This window comes from Peromyscus maniculatus, chromosome 14 (genome assembly GCF_049852395.1).
Source record: "Peromyscus maniculatus bairdii isolate BWxNUB_F1_BW_parent chromosome 14, HU_Pman_BW_mat_3.1, whole genome shotgun sequence".
NCBI lineage: Eukaryota > Metazoa > Chordata > Mammalia > Rodentia > Cricetidae > Peromyscus > Peromyscus maniculatus.
In genome coordinates, this window is record NC_134865.1 from 75,537,249 (window position 1) to 75,554,390 (window position 17,142).

General features: G+C 43.8%; 1 protein-coding gene across 1 annotated transcript; it reads left to right on the forward strand.

Annotated features, from left to right (window-relative positions):
- Nucleotides 1-1,523: 1,523 nt before the first annotated feature.
- Nucleotides 1,524-12,181, forward strand: LOC102915717 (serine protease inhibitor A3G-like). Its single transcript, XM_006990927.4, has 5 exons — nucleotides 1,524-1,620; nucleotides 3,703-4,321; nucleotides 6,569-6,842; nucleotides 7,737-7,887; nucleotides 8,839-12,181. Exons 2-5 carry the CDS (start codon nucleotides 3,715-3,717, stop codon nucleotides 9,037-9,039), a joined length of 1,233 nt encoding a protein of 410 aa, XP_006990989.1. The 5' UTR covers nucleotides 1,524-1,620; nucleotides 3,703-3,714; the 3' UTR covers nucleotides 9,040-12,181.
- Nucleotides 12,182-17,142: the final 4,961 nt, after the last annotated feature.

The window sequence follows — 17,142 nt, forward strand, 5'->3', positions numbered from 1 at the left end:
GCAAGTGATTGACACACAGGAGTGTCAAAACATAGACACTTTAGTTCACTTAGTGTGGATAGGGCCCTTTCAAAGGTGCCCCGTGCCCTCTCCATGGTTAAAGAACCAAATGTAAGCCAGTGTGGGGAGAAACAGAGATTCATTGAGGATTAAACGATCAGGTTTCTCTCTCTGGGGTGGCAGAGAAAATAAGCAAAATGGCAGCAAATGAAACAGTTTGTTTTAATGACAGTGAGGTAAGGATGTTTGAGCTGATTCAGCCTGTCTGGATTGAAAAGGAACTGGGTGTCTGTGCCTGCAGATGTTCGTGGAAGGTTAGGATGTCTCCTGATAAACAGAAATGCAACATGGTTGATCTGCTTCTCTGGAACACAGAGAACTTAAGCTACTGTTTACTCAGCCAAATCCTTCTTGTTAGGATCAGCACCTCCATCACTTGGGGACAACAGCTTTTGACAAAACACCAGCCTGTGGAGATTGACCACACTGTTGACACAAACACCACAGCTCTCATCCTATGGGGAACAACAGATACTTTATAAGAACAATTATAGGTGACAGGATCTGAGAACAGACTTAGGTTACTCAAATTCCATGTTCCAGTATGGAGACAGTTTCATGAAAACTTGATAGCTTAACCAAACAAAGTCACAAATCAAGGCAAGTTTAAAATGCAGGGGTGGGAACCTCAGGGAGGCAGATGCATCATCAAGATGGGGGAGCTTCTCCACAGTCTCAAGATGTTATCTGCTGGCATTCTTAGCTTTTGGATTGAAGCTGGTTGTCTGCTAAGTTAATAGACTCTATTGTCACAAGGTTGAGTTCTGACACAGAGGGAGGAAACATGGCTGTTCCAGAGAGCAGCACTTAGCCCATGAGGAGGTCATTAGCTTCTGACCTGCAGTGTTCCCATCTCTCTACAGTACTGAAATTCAGATCAGCCAGGCAGGCTCTGCAGACACAGATTCCTTTAGGAGTTTTCCTTCACTGCCAGACTAGGCAGCTTCCCTTCAGAACTCTGAGAGCCAAAGAGGGGACAGCAAGTCTCTGCTGAGAATATACTCATTGCTGCCAAACAGGACAGTTACACTGATCCAAGTGGGGTTCTGTCAGCAATGAGGCTTGTGTTTATTACTGTGTGAGTTCACTTAAGGAAATTGGGGTGTATGGTCATAAAGTTGTTGTATTCTTTTTGAAGTGGCTTAGAAATCTAGAACAACTGTTATCCGCAGCCCTACCCGGTGACAAGTTCAGCTGGTGCCCTGTCTTTTTAACTCTGACTTCTCCCCTGTTCCACATTGACCATTAAACAATTAGAGAAACAGCCACAATGGCAATCCAGTGGGCTTGTCATTTAGAACAAAGGTAGGGGATTTCCCATCAGGATGTGTTTCTGCTTCCTGGAGTTCGAAATAAACATTACAAGAAATCAGCCCATGTGTATGTTACTATACTTAGCACAGAGCACAATTTATTTATGCCAGCATTTCCTAAGAAGAGGGAGGAGTCCCTGATGGGATAAATAGGCATCAGTTTGCTTGGGGAAAACAACACACCGGGCAGGCAGCCACCCGAACATCAGAACTCAGCTATCACAGACAGCGGGCTTCAGCTCTGCAGGTAATGCCCAGGATTCTTTCTCTCTGGGGACAGGAAAAGTGCCTTTGCAGGACTGTGTGGTACTGGTTATGACCTGAGTCTAGGTTTGGAGGTATGAGAAGTTGTTCCTGGGGCACTGGGTTGAAATCAGGGGGCATTTCTGGGGTGCATATGAATCTTCTCTGCAGTCTGGGTCTTCATGTGTATGAAGATGCAGGAGCCATAGGCTATGCTCCTGGAGAGGGAATGGAGCCTGCTGCTTCTGACCCTCCACAGGGAGGAAGAATTGAGACCTTGACAATGCCAGGTGCAGCTGTAGGAACCAGAGAGAGACAGGACAGTGACAGAGTCCTTGTGGGGGTGGCGACATCCCTGCAGTGTTTACAGCAGAGAGAACATGTCTTGGGGTAAGGGACCTCACTTCCACAACAGATCACATGGCCAAGAAAAGGGACCACACCCTCTCCTAATAAGAAAAAGAAGGTTACAGCTCAGCCACTGAGCCAAGTCTCCTCTACAACCAGACTAGCCTGTTTTCTGTGGAAATAATTTTGACATAAAATATGGTTGCAAGTTTTCCAAAGAAATGGCTGTAGCATGAATTTTAGAGGGTATTATTAATAAAATCAAACCTGAGCCAGGTATTGGGGTAAACACTGGAAGATTAGAGAGACAGAAGAGGCCACAGCTTCCTCACCTCGACAATTCCTCAGCTGATCCTGTTTCCTCAGACTGGAAGCTTCTGTGTCCTCATTCCAATGGCTCTCAGCTGAACTGCTGCTCAAAAGCCTGAAAGCTTAACCAGCAAAATGCTTCTAGTTTCTGGTCTTCACGCCTTATATATCTTTCCTTTCTACCATCACTCCCTGGGATTAAAGGCTCACTTCCTGGGATTAAAAGCATGTGTCACCATGCCTGACTGTTTCCAAAGTGGCCTTGAACTCACAGAGATCCAGAGGGATTTCTACCTCAGGAGTGCAAGGATTAAAGGTGTGAGTGTCACCATTTTCTAGACTTTGTATCTAGTGGCTGTTCTGTCTCTGACCCCAGATAAGTTTATTAGGGTGCACAATGTTTTGGGGAACACAATACCACCACAAATGTTTGCATCAGTGTGACAGTAAACAGAGGGAAAAGGCAGCCAAAGTCCCTGGCCCCTCTGCAGGCACGGGCCTGCATAGCCCTGGCCACACGTGGCTCAGCTCCAACACCTCCCTCTCCTGCTCCCTCCATTCTCCTCCTCCAATCTTCTGGTCTTCCCTCCCCTCCATCATCCCCTTGGATCCTTCATCTGATCCCCCTCCCTCATTCAGTCCTCCCTCCTTTTCACTCCATTTTCTCACTCCAGCTTCTTTTCCCATCTGGTCCTCTCTCCTCTGTTCTTCTTCCTCACCTTCCTATTCCTCTAGCATCTACGTTCTCCTCTAAACTCTTCTACAGTGTGGACAGAGGCTAAAGGAGGCTGGCAGTGTTTACCATGATCACAAACCTTCAACTGTAGTTTTTAGTGATGCTTGTGCTCCAGTACAGAGGTGTATGGAGGAGATGGCCCTCTGGACATTCCCCACAAATACACACAGTGTTCCTAATAAGCCATAGATTTTTACAAATAGTGTACCCTAGGTCACTCAACATGCTGTCCATAGAGGTCCACCTATTATTTTGCCCCACAGAGACATCCTAACAGTCGAAATGAAATATGGTCCAGATATCAGAGACACAAACACCACTCAAGTTCCTTCCCATCAGGAGGCCTTGGAAGCTGAGATACAAACCTCCATGTGCTATCCTGGCAGGGCTGAGAGCACCTACCCTATTGATCCTACTAATATTTGTAGTCAAGGGTCCCAAGGCTTTGGAACTACATCAGTTGTCTCCAGAGCTGCCCTCAGTTAACCCTTCACACTCCCAGAAACAGGAACTAGGTTCAGTCCATGGCTGTGAGATTACTTGGATATATCTGCTGCAGGTTGGGGTGGGTGCTGTACTAAATAACTGGTCTAAGGATCCTTCTCTGAGTCCAGGAACACAGTGGGAGGGCAAGGAGGTAGTCAGGGAAACATGTGACCCTCCCTAACAAAAGGATCTTTTCTTTTCAAACAGGAGAACAGAGTAATGGCTGAGATCTCCCCTGATGTCCTCTGCCAACAAGATGGCACATTGGGAAGGGACATTGCTGTCCAGGAAAACCAAAACAACAGGACACCAGTGGACAATCTAGCACTGACCTCCACCAACACTGACTTCGCCTTCAGCCTCTACAAGGAGCTGGCTTTGAAGAATCCAGATAAAAATATCATCTTCTCTCCATTCAGCATCTCAACAGCCTTGGCCGTCTTGTCACTGGGAGCAAGGAGCAAAACCCTGCAAGAAATTCTGGAAGGTCTCAAGTTCAATATCACAGAGACCCCTGAGGCAGACATCCACCGGGGCTTTGGGCATCTCCTCCACATGCTCAGCCATCCAGGTGACCAGGTGCAGATCAGAACAGGTAGTGCCATGTTTATTGAAAAGCACCTGCAGATCCTGGCAGAGTTCAAGGAGGAGGCAAGAGTGCTGTACCAGGCTGAGATCTCCACAGCTGACTTCCAGCAGCCTCATGAGGCCAAAAAGCTCATTAATGACTATGTGAGCAAACAGACCCAGGGGAAGATCAGTGAACTGATCTCAGCACTGGATAATCAGACATTAATGGTGCTGGTGAATTACATCTACTTTAAAGGTGAGGATGGACACTGTTTCAGGGGTTGATGGAGAAGGATTTTGTGTCCATATTCTGTCCACAGGAAAGGAGTAGCTCATGAACTTGGAAACATGAAAACATCATTTTTCATTTCTAACAGGCCTTACTTCTCCTCTGGAGTGTTCTAAATAATGTTTACAGTTCATGGTACATACTCAACAGGACCCCTGTGCTCTCAGCCTAACAGGGCTGAATTTGGCTGTGACTTAAACTTATTGACTAGGAGAATGCATAGATGACATGTCCATCCTACATGAATGGTTAGTAGCCATGGCTTCTCCCTGCAGATTTGGTGTCTTAGTCAATATTCTATTGTTGTGAAGAGACACCATGACAATGGCAACTCTTATAAAGGAAAATGTTTAATTGGGGTGGCTCACTTATGGTTCATAGTTTCAGTACATTATCATGATGGTGGGACAAACAGTGTGCAGACAGACAAGATGCTAGAGTGGTATCTGAGAGTCCTACAACTTTCAGACAAGAGGAAGTGGTCTGGGATTCTGGGCAATATCTCGAGCATTTATGAGACCTCAAAGCCTGCCTCAAAAGTGACACACTTCCTCCAACAAGACCACACCTACTCTAACAAAGTCACAACTCCCAATAATGCCACTCCCTATGAGTTTATGGGGGCCAATTGCATTCAAATTACATCAAAAGAATTCCCTCATTCAGCTCATTCCAGCATTTTGAAATGCTCCTAGAGAATCTATTTGCTAGAGAACCTATGTCTTTAGGAGGTCTCAGGTGGTCTGGGACTTCTTGACCTAAGGAGCCTGGCTACCCAATCTTAAAGGGGGAAAGTAGCAGGTACCATAACTCCTGAAGAGCCTGTCACACATTCCTATACAGGACCTCTCCCTGGGCCTTTTCTCTAATGCTGGACATGGACATGGAAGAGCAGGGACTAAGGAAAAGCCATTAGTGAGAAGGAGGTGTCAGGCAGGCAGTGTTCTGTGTTTAGTGTCTCATTGATCAATGGAATTTCAGTTGGTAAAATTAGTATTCAAAGCAGACTGCAGGGTCACAGTGCTGACCCTGCAGGGAGTCTGTGGAGGGCGGAGGGGCAAGAGTGTTTGGAGACCAGACCTGAATTGCTGTGGGTAATTGTTAGTGGGAACACATCCAGAACCCACACCCACAAAACCCTACCTGATAGACCAGGAATGAGGCAAAGTCCCACAAAATGATTCCTGATAAAAAATCTTGATGTGGCTGGATATGGGGTGGATTTCACACTCTAGACTCTGGACAGGCCAAAGCAGAGGAAGATAGGCTCTGAGACTATACACAGAAAACCAACTGGCCATGGACAGAAGAGGATAGGAGGACAGAGGACAGGAGTCCAGGATGGCCCCAGAGCAGCTGTTCTCTGGAGAGAGGGGAAGCAGAGTGATGGCCTGAAGGATTAGACTGCAGCGTATCTATTCTGTCTGCTGGGCTAGGACCTAAACTCCAAGGCTGACTGGCTGTGAGCTGGGTATGAATCTTTATGCTCCTGGAACCTGAGGCAAGGAAATTGTTAAAGTACCATGTCCCCAGGGCATTGCATGTTGCTACATGCACTTTGGATATTGGGTAAGTCTGAGTAGAATATCTTTGATTCATGGAGGTGAAATGGATAATATGGGAGAAGAAGTGTCATTACCCATGTCTTAGTCAACCAACTATGGGATCCTGGTAATCCAACTCTGGGGAGTTGAAGATCTCACCAGCTTCAATGTAAACAGACTCATGGCTCTGGGCACTGACTTCCATTAAGGTGGTTCACACTGAGAGGCACCATGGACAGATCACAGCATGGGAGAACACAGTCTCTCTTGTCCTGTTCTTCCTAAAACCAGACCCACAGGACATAGTCTTCTATACATGTCTCCTCAGGGGGAAGAAGGGTTCCTCAACTCCCCAAGCTCCCGGTTCCCCAATTTCACTCTCTCTGTTACACTACCCCACCTTCAGTCACTGGCTGTTTTTCAAATATCTCGTTTAGGGAAGCTTTAGTTTTGAGTTTCCCTTTCCAAACCAAGTCTTCGGATCACTTCTCATGCATACTTCTACAAAAGCCAATGTTTTTCCTAATCTAGATTATGCAACCAGTAATGGTCCCTCTATGCTGTTGAAGATTGATTGATTCCTGTCAAGACTGAGAATCTGGGCAGAAATGGGGTGGAGGTGGGATCTCTCTGCTAATTGTACAATCTGATGCCCTGTTTCCACATTTAGGGAAATGGAAGACACCTTTTGAGCCTCATTTCACACGTGAGTCCGACTTCTACTTGGACAAGAAGAGGACTGTGAAGGTGCCCATGATGCACCATATGTTTCTGACCACACCCTACTTCCGAGATGAGGATCTGTCCTGCTCTGTGGTGGAGCTGAAGTACACAGGCAATGCCAGTGCCCTGTTCATCCTCCCTGATGAGGGCAGGATGCAGCAGGTGGAAGCCAGCTTGCAACCAGAGACCCTGAAGAAGTGGAAGGACTCTCTGAGGTCCAGGTGTGTGTCCACAGGAACCAGAGCTGGTCTGTCTCCCCATCCTGCTGTTGGCCTGAAACCCTGTGTCCCTGTCCCTCAGAGTGTCAGGAGAACACAGTGAAAAGGCTGGAGAGTCAGCAGGGTCAGGTGGAGCAGAGGTGACTTTCTCTCCGCTGACTCAGGAGTTTTTGTACAGGTTTTACTGTCATTTTGTTGTTCACAAGATGACATCAGCAAGAGCTGAGGATTGTTCTGTGTCTAACAGGCTGTAATTACAGGGAATCTTGAATGGGCTTTGGAAGTCAAAGGGGAGTGAGGTTGAGATGAGATCAGCTCTGAGAATCAGCTCTGCCCTGTGTATCCATCTCATCCCCTCATCACTTGTTCATTCACCATTCATGCAATGATGACTTGAAGACCTGCTGTTATGTGCTCTCATTAAAACCCTAAGAGGATATCAGAGACTCTGGAATTAAATTTCTCATCCTTGATGGCTCCTCTTGGAGAGGAAAAGAGAGTGTTGAGATGGAAATACAACTAATCATTATTTGATTAGTTAAAAGGTGAGGAGGCATGAGATTGAGGAGAGTGTTCAAGGATTAGGAAAGCTGGAGTCAGATACAGAGTGAAATTTAATATACTAGTATCATTAGGAGTTGTCTGAGGGTCTACAGATCAAGCAAAGGACTCCATTTTGTGGATCTTGGAGGAAAGCATTCTCCTCAGAAGTATCAAGCCTCATTGCCTGGCCCCTGTAAACACTCTCAGGCACTAATGGAAAATCAAGTGATCTAGTCATGGATGGAAAGAAGGCTGCTTTCCAGTGAGAGGGCTGTCTCTGGTTCCCCAGCTATAAAATGGGTTGATGGGACAATGGCGCCCAGTGACTCTTACATTTCCCCATTTCATTCTCAGGAAGATTGATGATCTCTACATGCCCAAGTTCTCCATCTCCAGTGACTACAGCCTGGAGAACATCCTTCCACAGCTGGGCATCAAGGAAGTCTTCTCCAAGCAGGCTGATCTGTCTAGGATCACAGGGGCCAAGGACTTGAGTGTCTCTCAGGTAGGCCAAGAAACACTGGGTGGTTCACCTTAGTGCCTGAATGTGGGTGGTGAGAATCAAGTGGTATGTGAGGAAATGGCAAATGTGTGAGAAAGCCTGCATTTCTGAGATTCCCTCATCCTGGGAGAGCTGGATTACAGCCTAGAAACTCCTGCTGGATACCATGCAGCCAGTCCCTTGTCTACACCCTGAACATAATCTCACACTGGATCACATGGTGGGAAAGAACCTATGCTTGTTCTTAGACAAGGATAGACACTGACCTTTACTATAGTGCAAATACCACCAACAATCCACTGCAGGGCAAAGCACTTCAGCCTCAGTTTCTTTACTGCAGAGCTGGTCCAGTATTTCTTGATTAGGACACAGAACAGCAGCAGTAAAGGAAATAACAAGGGATGAATTCAGTTGGGATGAAAACATTAAGAATAGGAGAGAAGATGCCTTAGGATCCCACACTACATTCCCAGATACAAAGTCTGGCATTTCTGGTGTTCTGTCCAGTGAGTGACCACTCAGAGGCCTGGGCTCAGATCTGTACCAGCAGGGCATGGCATTCTGGGAATGGGAAGCCATGCCCTGTGCATTGAGGTTGTATGTCCCATGGAGGATAGAGCAGGAGAGATGCTGTAGCCCACACTGGCTGCCAGCACCCTGGCATTTTCCCTGTGGGTCTTCTGAGAAGCTGCCTGTGGAGTAAGGACTGGCATTGCCTACACCCAACCTCCAGTTTGAGGAAGGGTTTGAGGACAACACAGATCCTCAGAGACTGCGCAGACCCAGGGCATGCCTCATCTCACACCCTGAGCAGAGATTTGGAAGCACCAGGGGTGGAGCTCACTGTAGGAACAAACAACTTCACCAGCAGCTGAGGCCAGCAGTCAATGTTGCTTCAGGAATCTCCTCTCCTGCCCTCCCTGGTCTCCAGTGAGTGATGTCTTTCTCCTACAGGTGGTCCACAAGGCTGTGTTGGACGTGGCTGAGACAGGCACAGAAGCAGCTGCCGCCACAGGATGCTGTCCTGTGGGATCGGCTCTAATTTTACAGCCTCTGAAAATATATTTCAACAGGCCATTCCTGGTGATGATCTCTGACACAAATACTCAGACCCCACTCTTTATGGCCAAAGTCACAAACCCCAAGGAAAACTAGAACTTCACAAGTGGTGAGGCTTCTTCCTAGAAGACAGGGGTTGAGCTTGTATGTGGATCTCTATGTGCATTTTGGCTTCCAAGCTATGATTGGCTGTGGCATGCCTGGATTGGACAGTGACAGTGACTAACTGTATGACTCCCACATACACAGAGACTGGGTACATTCAGTGTCAGGCTCCCAGTACTCTTGGCAGCACTAGTTCATGTTCCTGAGCTTGAACTCTGTCTTTGTAGCCCTGCCTGCTGCCTCTCCTGTATCTGCTTCTACCCAAATCCTGGGCCCTGGCAGGTAGGCTCAGTCACTATCTAAGCTCTGGTTATGTCTGCCTTCATCAAAAGCAAGCTTGATTGAACTATGCAACTTTATAGGTCAATCATGTAGAGCTCAGTCCCAAGACTGAGATGGGAACTTGTCACCCTGAGTCTATTTCCAGCATTTGGGACCACTATGTACCTAGTTCCTGCCTCAAACTTTCCCTCCTTCAGGCTCTGCCACCACACTGTCCCTGCAGGGGCTTCTGACCCTGCTCATATCTGGCACATTGTTGGTTCCCAAAATCCTGCAGCTTGCGGAATCGGTTGGTCAGACCAGCTCCTTTCCCATAGTACACCTACTTAGGGTAGAGGACCCTTTTTTTAGGTGCCCCACTGACCAACCTCACACTACAGATGGACACCTCCACCTTCCTTGACGAAAATGTAGGGCTTTGAGCAAATGATCAATAAACGTATAACTGCACAGAAAGTGTCCAGGCCATGTTCACAAAGCTCCTGTGGGCAGGGGTGTGGCCTCTAGTGACCACAGGGTAGTAGATAGTGTCACTCACACTCTGTGACTCCTGTGATGGACTTTCTGACCTACATGTTATTATCAGTCCTTTTTAATAGATATGGAAACTGAGGCACAGAGAAGCTTAGTTTTTTCCCGTGACCTCACAGCTAGACATTATGACTGGCAGGACATTATGTTCTTCAAGAGTCCTGATGACAGAGGAACAGTTTCCATCAAGCCAGGTTCTTTGCACAGGTATCACCATGGTAGTGTGTAGGTGGATCATTAAACGAGGCTCTAAATCCTTCATATTGAACACCATGAGTCTATGGTTCATGTGACCTCTGAGCTTAGGTCAAAGGAGGATGAGAAGGTAATCAGATGACCAAAAAGAACTCTTTTGGCAGAACATACAGCACAGAGGCATTTATAAGAACCACTGGTGTTTAGGAAAAGAAAAAAGTCACCATATATCAGTGCACCTGGCCCTGAGAGGATTTTAAAGGACTCAGAACTACAGAGAGCTTTGGAGTGGTGAATCACTGTTCCTGTCTTGGGAACCTCATAACATGGTGTGGCTATAAAGCAGAGAGCTGCTCTAGGCACATGTGGGGATTGTCACTGAGGACAGCTTCAGGGAACATCATGTCACACTTGGAGAGGAGAGTAAGTGATTCAGCTCCAGGATTCACTGGATCAGCGTCTGGACAGAGAAGGAGAGGAGGACACTGGGAATTTGGGTTTGAGTGCTGGGTGTCCATAGGGCGTTTGTGAGCTCTGAAACTCTGCTTGAGGCCTGCACAGATAGGGAAGGTTGTCCATTCAATTTGAGATATCCTTTAGTCTCAAGACTCCTAATAACACACATTGATCAGGTGGACATGTAGTGGTGGAGAATTACAGCCTGGAGAATCACACCCTGCTGGGGGCCGCAGGAATATATCATAAGAACTCAGCTGGTAATGGCAAAGTCACTACCTGGAGGGATCAGGGAATTGTTCCAGAGGAAGCTAAATCCCAAGGAGCTTTTGGTGTTACTTGGCTTGCTATATATCAGCTGTATTCTGCTATGAAAATCATGTGTGCCTTCATAGATTTCCCAATTGACTTTTCCCTAAGAAGGGCTAACAGTGTGGACTGATCACTCTCTGGACATACACATTCCAGGTATTTGGAGAACAGCCTCTGGAAAAGCTTTCTCTGAAATCAGATTATCTCCCTTAGCCACTTTCAAGGATCAGCACTAATAACAGTCCACTTGCAAGTCTCAAGATTTAAAGTAAATTCCACAAGGAGTCACCACCTAGGTCAGGTGGATGTTAAGTAATAGCCTTACACAATTTAGCTCAGACACTCCTTTCTTACAGCCTTACTAACTTTATAGACCTTTAACTCCTTACCTAACCACTTCTAGGAATATTTAGATAACTTTCTGTGCTGACAAGTATGCTCAGCCAGAACCCCAGTTCAAGCCTCCCTGTAATTATCATCATTGGCAGCATCCAGCCAGGTCCATCCCCAGATGGAGGAAAGTACCTTATCAGAGATACCTCTGTACTCTCTAAGAAAAGACTTAAGCACCCAGGCTACCTGTTTGAGAAGACCTGGCAGGCGTGTCAATTAAGCTTTACTTCCTCCTTTCCCTTGAACAGATAGGAGCCACAGGAAAAAAGATCACAGTTTTCTTTTCTCCCATTGACCTAGCAACTTATAGAGTCTTAACATTTTCTACCAATCACATTTAAGACTATAGTGGAGCACATTAGATCCCTCTTCTTAGATATTACCTGAATTTAGCCTTTTGTTAATTCATTTCCCCATTAGTCACTTCCCTTTTGGGTTGCAAATGATAATTAACAATTACTGCCTTTCTATGTGATTCTTATCTCCCCTCTGTTTGACCCTGGAAGCCTGGCTTTGCACTGCCCAGGGATTACTGCTTTTAATTGTATATATACCAAAATTTCCAGGGCATGGGGAGGCAGAGAAGAGAAAAGAGAAGGGAAGAACTAGATGGGTAAGAACTTGAGAGGAACAAACTGAGATGGGGAAGGACTAGATTGAAGGACTAGAAGAGAGGACTAGAGGAATGAGATGGAAGATGAGGAAGAGCCAGATGGGGAAGTACAAGATGAAGAAGAAACAGATGAGAGAGAAGGTGATGGGAGAGAAGCTGATATGGGAAAGAACTAGATGGATGAAAATTTAGAAGGTGCAGAACTAGATGAAGGAATTAAAATAGAACCTAGAGGGGACAGCAGATATATGTAAAGAGAAATTGGGCAAGAAAGAAGCTAAAAATGAGAGCAGAATATAAGCTTGTAGAGAGAGACCCAACACAAAAATAATAAAGTGTATGGACTATGGAGTTTTGTGTATATAGATTCATTTCTTTTCTTCAAAGATTAATTATCAGCTGGTTGTAGGTTCTTCCCTGACCCTGAGAGGGGATATCGAGGGGCTGGATGCCCATACTCTCCAATAACACACAGAATTCCCTTCCCCAGTGTACATCAAGGTACCACTCCATGAGGACAATGGATAGATAAGAACAGGACCTGCAGACACTAAGAGATCATGGATGCAAGCATAGACTAATATACCCAGCAAAACTTTCAATCACCATAGACAGAGTGAACAAGACATTACAAGACAAAACCAGATTTAAACAATACTTATCCACAAACCCAGCCCTACAGAAAGCACTAGAAGGAAAATTCCAACCTAAGGAAGTCAGATACACCATGAAAACACAGGCAATAGATAACCTCACAGCAGTATATCCCAAAGAAGAGAAATACACACACACTACCACCAAAAGCTAACTGGAATTAACAATCACTGGCCATTAATATCCCTTAGTATCAATAAACTTAATTCACCTATAAAAAGACACAGGCTAACAGAATGGATACAAAAGACAGGACCCATCTTTCTGCTGTATACAAGAAACACACCTCAGCTTCAAAGACAGACACTACCATAGAGTGAAAGACTGGGAAAAGACTTTCCAATCAAATGGACTTAAGAAGCAAGCTGGTGTAGCTATCCTAATATCTAACAAAATAGACTTCAAACTAAAATCAATCAAAAGAGATTGAGAAGGAATTACATACTCATCATAGGAAAGATCCACCAAGATGAAGTCTCAATTCTGAACATTTATGCCCCAAATACAAGGGCACCCACATATGTAAAAGAAACATTATTAAAGCTTAAATCACATATCAAACCCCACACATTAATAGTGGGAGACTTCAACACCCAAATCTCACCACTGAACAGATCTGCCAGATTGAAACTTAACAGAGAAATAAGGGACCTAACTGATGATATGACTTAAATGAACTTAATATTTACAGAACATTTCACCCTAACAAAAAAGAATATACCTTCTTCTCAACACCCCATGGAACTTTCTCTAAAATCAACCACATACTCGGTCACAAAGCAAATCTCAACAGATACAAAACAATTGGAATAACCTCCTGTGTTCTATCTGACCACCATGGCTTAAAGTCAGATATCAACGACAACAAAAATTATAGAAAGCCTACAATCTCATGGAAACTGAATAATATCAACTGAATCACCAAAGCATCGAGGAAGAAATAAAGAAATTAAGTACTTCCTACAGTTCAATGAAAATAAATGTACTACATACCCTAACTTATGGGACACTATGAAAGCAGTGCTAAGAGGAAAATTCATAGCTCTAAATGCCCACATAGAGAAGTTGGAAAAAATCTCACACTAGTGAGTTAACAGCATACCTGAAAGCTCTAGAACAAGAAGAAGCAAGTCACCCAGGAGGAATAGATGCCAGGAAATAGTCAAAGTGAGAGCTGAAATCAATAAAATAGAAACAAAGAGAACAATACAAAGAATCAATGAGACAAAGAGTTGGTTCTTTGAGAAAATCAACAATAAATCAAGCCCTTATCCAAATTAACCAAAAGGCAGAGAGAGAGCATCCAAATTAACAAAATAAGAAATGAAAAGGGAGATATAACAACTGACAATGAGGAAATCCAGGTCATACTTTAAAAACCTGTACTCCACAAAATTGGACAAATCTAAAAGAAATGAACAACTTTTTGGATAGGTACCACAAACCAAAGAAAAATCAAGACCAGATAAGCAATTTAAATAGACCAATAACCCCCAAGGAATTAGAAACAGTCATTAAAAGTCTCCCAACCAAAAAAAAAAAAAAAAAAGCCCAAGACCAAATGGTTTCAATGCAGAATTCTATGAGATTTTCAAAGAAGAGTTAATATGAATATTCATTAAGTTGTTCCACACAATAAAAACAGGAGGAACATTACCAAACTCCTTCTATGAGGCTATAGTTACTCTGATTTGCAAGTCACATAAAGATGCAACAAAGAAAAACAATTACAGACCAATATCCCTCATGAACAATGGTGCAAAAATACTCAATAAAATATTGGCACATCAACTCCAAGAACACATTAAAAACATTATCTACCATAATCAAGTAGATTTCATCCCAGAGATGCAAGGATGGTTCAACATACAAAAGTCTGTCAATGTAATACACCGTATAAACAAACTGAAAGAAAAAAACCACATGATCATTTCATTAGCTGCTGAAAAGACCTTTGATAAAATCCAATACTTCTTTATTATAAATGTCTTGGAGAGATCAGGAATACAGGAAACATACTTAAACATAATAAAGGTAATTTACAGCAAGCCAACAGCCAACATCAATTTAAATGGAGAGAAACTCAAAGCGATTCCACTAAAATCAGGAACAAGACAAGGCTGTCTATTCTCCCCATATTTATTCAATATAGTACTTGAAGTTCTAGCTAGAGCAATACGACAGCAAAAGGAGATCAAGGGGATACAAATTGGAAAGGAAAAAGTCAAGTTTTCACTATTTGCAGATGATGTGATAGTATACATAAGTGACCTCAAAAATTCTACCAGGGAACTTCTACAGCTGATAAACACCTTCAGTAATGTGGCAGGATACTAGGTTAACTCAAAAAAATCAGTAGCCCTCCTATATACAAATGATAAACATGCTGAGAAAGAAATCAGAGAAGCATCACCATTTACAATAGCCACAAATATATATAATATATGTGGCTTATATATAATAATGGCTTAGGGTAAATCTAACAAAGCAAGAGAAAGACTTGTATGATAAAAACTTTAAGTCTCTGAAGAAAGAACTTGAAGAAGATATCAGAAAGTGGAAAATTTTTCCCATGCTCATGGATAGGTAGGACTAATGTAGTAAAAAGTGTAATCTTACCCAAAGCAATCTACAGATTCAATGCAATCCCCATCAAAATCTCAACACAGTTCTTTACAAACCTGAAAAGAACAATACTCTACATCATTTGGAAAAACAGAAAACCCAAGATAGCTGAAAAAATCCTGTACAACAAAACCATCTCTGAAGGAATCACCATCCCTAACATCAAGCTCTACTATAGAGCTAGAGTAACAAAAACAGCTTGGTATTGGCATAAAAACCAACATGTGGACCAATGGAATCAAATTGAAGACCCTAACATTAACCCACATACCTATGAACACCTGATTTTTTACAAAGAAGCCAAAACTGTACAATGGAAAAAAGAAAGCATCTTCAACAAATGGTGCTGGCATAACTGGATGTCAATATGTAGAAGATTGCAAATAGATCCATCTCTATCACCATGCACAAAACTCAAGTCCAAGTGGATCAAAGACCTCAATATAAAACCAGTTACACTGAACCTGATAGAAGAGAAAGTAGGAAATAGTCTTGAGTACATTGGCACAGGAGACCACTTCCTAAATATAACACCAGTAGCACAGACACTGAGAACAACAATTAATAAATGGGATGTCCTGAAATTGAGAAGCTTCTGTAAGGCAAAGGACACAGTAAATAAGATAAAATGACAGCTTAAGATTACAGCCCACATCTGACAGAGGGCTGATCTCCAAAATATATAAAGAATTCAAGAAACTAGACATCAAAATAACAAACAATCCAATTTTAAAAATGGGCTATAGAGCTAAACAGAGCATTATCAAAGGAAGAATTTCAAATGGCTAAAAGACATTTAAGGAATTGCTCAGCATACTTAATTATCAAGGAGATGCAAATCAAAATGACTCTGAGATGCCATCTTACACCTGTCAGAATGGCTAAGATCAAAAGCACTGCAGACAGCTTATGTTGGAGAAGATGTGGAGCAAGGGGGAACACTCCTCCACTGTTGGTGGAAGTGCAAACTGGTACAGCCACTTTGGAAATCAGTATGGCAGTTTCTCAGAAAATTGGAAATCGATCTACCTCAGGATGCATCTACACCACTCTTGGGCATATACCCAAGGAATGCTCAATCATACCACATGGACACATGCTCAACTATGTTCATAGCAGCATTATTCATAATAGCCAGAACCTGGAAACAACCTAGATGCCCCTCAACTGAAAAATGGATTAAGAAAATGTGGTACATATACACAATGGAGTACTACTCAGCAGAGAAATACCATGATATCATGGAATTTGTAGGCAAATGGATGGAACTAGAAAATATCATCCTGAGTGAGGTAACCCAGACTCAGAAGAACAAGCATGGCATGTACCCACTCTTAAATGGATACTAGATATAAAGCAAAGGATAATCAAGCAACAACCCACAACTCCAAAAAGCCTAACTAACAAAGAAGATTCAAAGAGGGACTCATGGACTACACTGGGAAAAAGAAGCAGATGAGGTTTCCATGAGTAAACTGGGGATGAGAGGTGGGCAATGATGGGTAGTAGGAGGTAGGGAATGAGAACATAAAGAATGGGATGGTTGAGCTGGCACAGGGATGGAGGGGGTAAGCAATGAAAGAGATACCATGATAGAGGGAGATATCATGGGGATAGAGAGTAACCTGGTGCTAGGAAAGTTGCCAGGAATCCCCAAGGATGACCCCAGCCTGGACTACTAGCAATAGTGGAGAGGGTGCCTGAACTGAAATGGCTTGCCCCAGAGATCAGACCGGTGAATACCCTAACTATCATCACAGAGCTTTTCTCCAATGATTGATGGAAGCAGATGCAGAAATCCACAGCCAGTCACCAGACAGAGCTCCAGGAGGCCAATCAAAGAGAGAGAAGAGGGATTCTATGAGCAAGTGCATCAGGATCATGATGGGGAAACATGCAGGGATGACCAAACCAAACTAGAGGAAACTCATGAAAGTTGGATCATTGGCTGTGGAGCCTACATGGGACTGAACTAGGCCCTCTGTATGGCAAGACAGTTGTGTAGCTTGCTCTGCTTGGTGGGCCTCCTGGTG

What these genes read in the sequence shown, in the direction of transcription:
- LOC102915717 (XM_006990927.4), top strand. Translation starts at nt 3,715, where the DNA reads ATGGCTGAGATCTCCCCTGATGTCCTCTGCCAACAAGATGGCACATTG. An exon ending in AAGGACTCTCTGAGGTCCAG is followed by an intron (nt 6,843 to 7,736) that starts GTGTGTGTCCAC and finishes TTTCATTCTCAG; the next exon opens with GAAGATTGATGATCTCTACA. An exon ending in AGGACTTGAGTGTCTCTCAG is followed by an intron (nt 7,888 to 8,838) that starts GTAGGCCAAGAA and finishes TTTCTCCTACAG; the next exon opens with GTGGTCCACAAGGCTGTGTT.